Source organism: Arachis stenosperma, chromosome 7 (genome assembly GCF_014773155.1).
Source record: "Arachis stenosperma cultivar V10309 chromosome 7, arast.V10309.gnm1.PFL2, whole genome shotgun sequence".
NCBI classification, from domain to species: Eukaryota; Viridiplantae; Streptophyta; class Magnoliopsida; order Fabales; family Fabaceae; genus Arachis; species Arachis stenosperma.
Genome location: NC_080383.1, coordinates 1,846,691 through 1,851,819, shown reverse-complemented (window position 1 = coordinate 1,851,819; position 5,129 = coordinate 1,846,691). Strand labels below are relative to the sequence as shown.

The 5,129-nt window shown below is 25.8% G+C and overlaps 1 protein-coding gene across 1 annotated transcript; it reads right to left on the bottom strand.

Moving 5' to 3' along the window:
* Positions 1-1,287: 1,287 nt before the first annotated feature.
* On the bottom strand, positions 1,288-4,818 carry LOC130940518 (cytochrome P450 71D10-like). The gene is made up of 3 exons (XM_057868674.1): positions 4,200-4,818; positions 3,021-3,343; positions 1,288-2,048 (listed from the first exon to the last, which is right to left on the bottom strand). Exons 1-3 carry the CDS (start codon positions 4,771-4,773, stop codon positions 1,431-1,433), a joined length of 1,515 nt encoding a protein of 504 aa, XP_057724657.1. The 5' UTR covers positions 4,774-4,818; the 3' UTR covers positions 1,288-1,430.
* Between the last annotated feature and the right edge of the window lie 311 nt (positions 4,819-5,129).

The window sequence follows — 5,129 nt, the reverse complement described above, 5'->3', positions numbered from 1 at the left end:
AATAGTAATGATAATGAAAAATTATAAATAAATCAATGAAAAAAAAGTTTATAAAAAAATAAATTCAGTTCGACAAATGTACGTGTTTTCATATTTTTAAATTTAACAAATAAACCAAAAGTAATATAATTTTTTATACAATATTATATTAAAAAATAGAGAGAATTAAATAGAAATTAAAGAGAATTTAATAGAAATTTTTAAAATTAGACAAGTATTCAAAAAATTGTGTTACTGGCACAAAAAGGGTTAGGGTCCAAGCCCCCAAAGTTGCTCTACCCACACCCTTTAAGAAGCTACACACGTTTTGTGCATTTATAACTGGTCATTAATGTCATTCTATATTTATTTTCAAGGTTATAACTTTTTGTTTTTCACTAACAAACAAAATTCAACCGGGCTACTTAATCGTACGCTGAATTTTATGTTCCGCACTTTTCGACCGGCACATGGGATAACTTTCCTATAAGTTATTAAAATTGAAATTTAATAGGCTTAACTCAACTTTAAAATTAATTAATTTATGAAATGAGAGATATTTTATATTTTTGAATTATTTATAGACTTTATCTTTGGGGTTATAGAATTTGTTAGAAAAATGATCAAATGTGATGAATAAAACATAATATATAAAAAGATTTTGTTAAGTAAACAATAACTTTTATAAATAATGAGTTTTAAAATTGGTCTAATAAAATAAAAATACACTATACCCCTAAATTATTCACTTAAATCTTAATATTAAGATAACCATCTGCACACATAATGAATTAAACATATGATATATCTATTATTTACATTATTTAATATTTTTATTGTCTAATTATACTTTTTTTATATATAAAATCACTCTTTTAATTTTCTCATTCTAGGGATAATTTATATTAGAATAAAGTATCGTTTTTATTCTCAACGTTTGGAGTAAGTCCTATTTTTGTGTCCCTAACATTTAAATCGTCTTATTTGTATTCCTAACATTTATAAAAGTGATTCAATGTTATCCTACTATCAATTATACTAACAAATCAGATTATATTTTTCAATTATTCTCACTTGAATGTATTCATTCTCAATTAGGTCTCACTTGGATGTGTTTGATTTTAATATTATACCTACTATTTGTATTTAGATTCAATTATGTCCCTAGAAAAGTGAATTATGTAAATGTTGTAGGAATTAGTTTCAACTTTTGATGAGCTATTTTTCAGAGGGGATCATCGATTCTATCCCAGACATTTGTATTCTAACTTCAAGAAGAGATTTTTAAAACTCAAACTAAAGCGTTCATGATATGTAATTGACGGCAGGATAACATTGAATCACTTTTACAAACGTTAGGGATATAAATTGAACAATTTAAACGTTAGAGACACAAATAGAATTTACCCCAAACGTTGGGGACAAAAACGATACTTTACTCTTTATATTAATTAAGGTTGATGATGAATAATGGGAATTAAGCAGAGATCATTTTTTCTTCTTATAGTGATCCCAAACAACTCACTCATATCAAGTTCGTCATTCTTGATTCCACTGGGAAGCTTCCAATCAAAATGGTAAAGAAGTTGAGCAAGTGGCAACTCCATGTTTGGTGTAGCAAATGCAATCCCGGGACACATTCTTCTTCCACCACCAAATGGAATAAACTCAAAGTTTGTGCCTCTATTCTCAATTGAATAATTATCAACAAACCTCTCAGGCTTAAATTCCATGGCATCAACCCAATACCTTGGATCTCTTCCAATTGCCCAAGCATTGATAATAATTCTAGAATTGGCTGGAATTTGATACCCTTTGATTTGGCATGGTTCTTTGTTCTCTCTAGGAACTAACAATGGCAAAGATGGATGTAACCTTAAGGTTTCTTTGATGATAGACTTAAGGTATGTCAATTGGTGCAATTCTGATTCATCTACATACCCTTTGCTACCATAAACTCTTCTAACTTCAGCTTGAGCAGCTTCCATCACTTTTGGTTTTTTTATCATTTCAGCCATTGCCCATTCTACAACCGCTGAGGATGTTTCTCCACCACCAGCAAATATGTCCTGCAAATGGATTAATAATAATAATAAAGGTTTTGCTAACAAACATGTTAAGGAATTAATAATCTTATTAGTATAAAGAAAAAATTATAAAAAATTAAATACTCAAAACTTTTGATGCATTTAAATTGTAATATATATATATATATATATATATATATATATATATATATAAAGTTTTATCAAAAAAAAATTAATCAATCCCAAATAAATGATATGTTAGTAATTTCTGTTAATTTTTCATAAAAAATTTGATATAAGAACTAATTATTGTATTGTTTAATTTATTTTTTGTATATTTTTATTATTTTGTATATATGTAATGTTGAAAAAATATAAATATTTAATAATTAATTTTTATTAAAAAATCAACTCTTTGATATTTCTCTTGTATCTCGTCAACGAAGCTACACGGATGCCTAGCTACAAAAAAAATTTCAACAATATTATTATATATATCCACGTTAAAATAAAATTAAATAAGAACCACATCTTTTCACAATCTATTCTTAATATATAAAAGCAGATATATAACTTTATCCACATTACTTTTAACAACAACCAATAAAAAAAAAGATAAACGCTACATAAAAAACCTAAGTCCATCAACTAAAACAAATATAAAAATCAAACCACCAAATAAAATATCACTTTATATAATTCTAACATCTAAATTTTTTGTACTACAAATTATTTTAAATAAAATACTTTTTAAATTTAACTTTAATTTATACGTATTTAATTTAATTCTTTAAAATATAATAATTTTTAATATTTATTATATACTATCATTAATTTATCGTTCCGTCTGCACATAATGGGTCTTATTCTAATTAAGTCTAAAGCTTTATGATCATTTTTATATTGTAAAAATTTAAGAAAATAAATACGGGCAAATTTTTTTGAACACGTGGCTTGTTTAGGTTCACAAAAAACAATTAAACTGATAATAAGTATTGTCTTGATTAGACTAACCTGAATGACTGCTTTAATGTTATCATCAGTTAAGGGATATTCAGAATCTTTTTGTTGAAACTTGAAAAGAACATCAACTAAATCTTCACTGCCTTCTTCTTCTTTACATTTGCCATCTTTCCTATTTCTATGATCATCTATGATGTCTTGCAATAGCTTATCAGATATTTTGTACAGTTCTTTAAGTTTAGTTTTGTCTCTACTCATCATTTCAAGTACAACTCTAATTGAAGGATACAGATCAGCAATACAATTTTCTCCTGCTATTTGCAATGCTTCTTCAAAAGATGATATAAAAACTTCTTGATAACTATATTTTTTACCTATATTGTCAAATAAAAAACATACAATTATTAAATAACAAATATGATAAAGTTATATATAATGAGATGTAACATCCTGATAGAATTATCATAGTAAAAATTAATTATTATATTAAAAGACTCTAAAATCTTACAACATTATTTATTTGTTAGTTTTGAAGGATAAAATATATATTTTATCCTTAAAATTTGATAAAAATTTTAAAAATATTCTTAAGTTTTATTTTTTTAATTTTATTCTAATTTTTTTTATTTACATCAAATATATTATTAATGGTTAATTTTTCGAAAAATTTAAGACCAATTCAACAACAATTTCATAAGAATAACTTTCAACACAAACAAATCAAGCATCATTTTTATGCATTATTGTTAAATTGGCCTTAAATTTTTTAAAAATTTAGCCGTTTAAGATATATTTGATACAAATCGAAAACTTTTAGGACAAAATTAAAACAAAATAAAACTTAGAAGTATTTTTAAAATGATTGTCAAATTTTAGAAATAAAAAGTATATTTTATCCTAATTTTTAATATAAGATTTTTTTTTTCAATATTCCTCTTATGAGACTCCTAACATGTATAGTATATTTTTAAGAGTCAATATTAAAAAAATATTAAAAAATTATCACCACAAAAATTAACTTTTATGATGAAAGAATCTAAGATCTGATAAATTTATTTTTAATATATAGTGGCTTCCCTAGGATTTTTTTACCATGATATTCTTGACAATACACTAATAATAATAATAATAATAATAATAATAATAATAATAATAATAATAATAATAATAATAATAATAATAATAAATGTAAAAAAAAAGTATTTGCGCTGTGAATAAATTTCTTTTTACCAAATACTATTCTAGCCGAGATTCCATAGGTCATTGATAAAATCTTTTGAGAGAGATTAAAAATGGAGCCTTGACTTTGAGATATTGCTTTGACCAACTCTGAAACCTCTGCTTCTCTTATGTGCCTAAAAGATTGAACACGCTTTGGTGCTAATAACTCCATGGTGCATATCTTTCTTACATGCCTCCAATAGTCTCCATAGGGGCCAAAAGCAATGGCTGTTCGATTGTAATTCATGACTCTTGCAAAGAGAACGTTTGGCCTATCACAAAAGTTGAGATCTTGAGTCTTCACAATCTCTTGTGCCATTTCAGGTGATGTAACTATGATGTGGGACACTTCTCCTAGTTTAAGATGCATTAAGGGTCCATATTTGGATGCTAAGTTTCTTAGGCATTCATGGGGCATTGATCCTACAAGGTTGTGCATGTTTCCTATTATGGGTAGTTTTCTTGGCCCTGGGGGCAAATTGGTAATATCCTTGGAAGAACTAAATTTCTTCATGGCTATTTTCAATACCATAAAGAGAAAGAGTAAGGTGGTGAAGATAGAGATAAGGTTTTGAAGATCCATGGTATGTGCTAGAAAAATGTATAATTGAGGAAGAAGGAACTAATAGGAGAGAAAGATATATATATATATAACTCAACTATATATATAATCCTTTTTTTTTCGGTGAAATAAAAAATATAGATTTATTTAGAAAATAAAATAAGAAAAAGTATGAGGAGTCAATGGAATATTTGTACAATGTGTATAATAGAAGTTTAGGAAGTATTAGAGATATAATCATTAGTTTTACCTTTTTCCATCTTTTGAGAAGATGACTAGATATTCATTTTGTAACTCAATAGCCCATTGTACACATTGTACAAATAGTCCATTGTCTCCTTAACGAGATCCATAAAATAAATACAATATTTCTATTT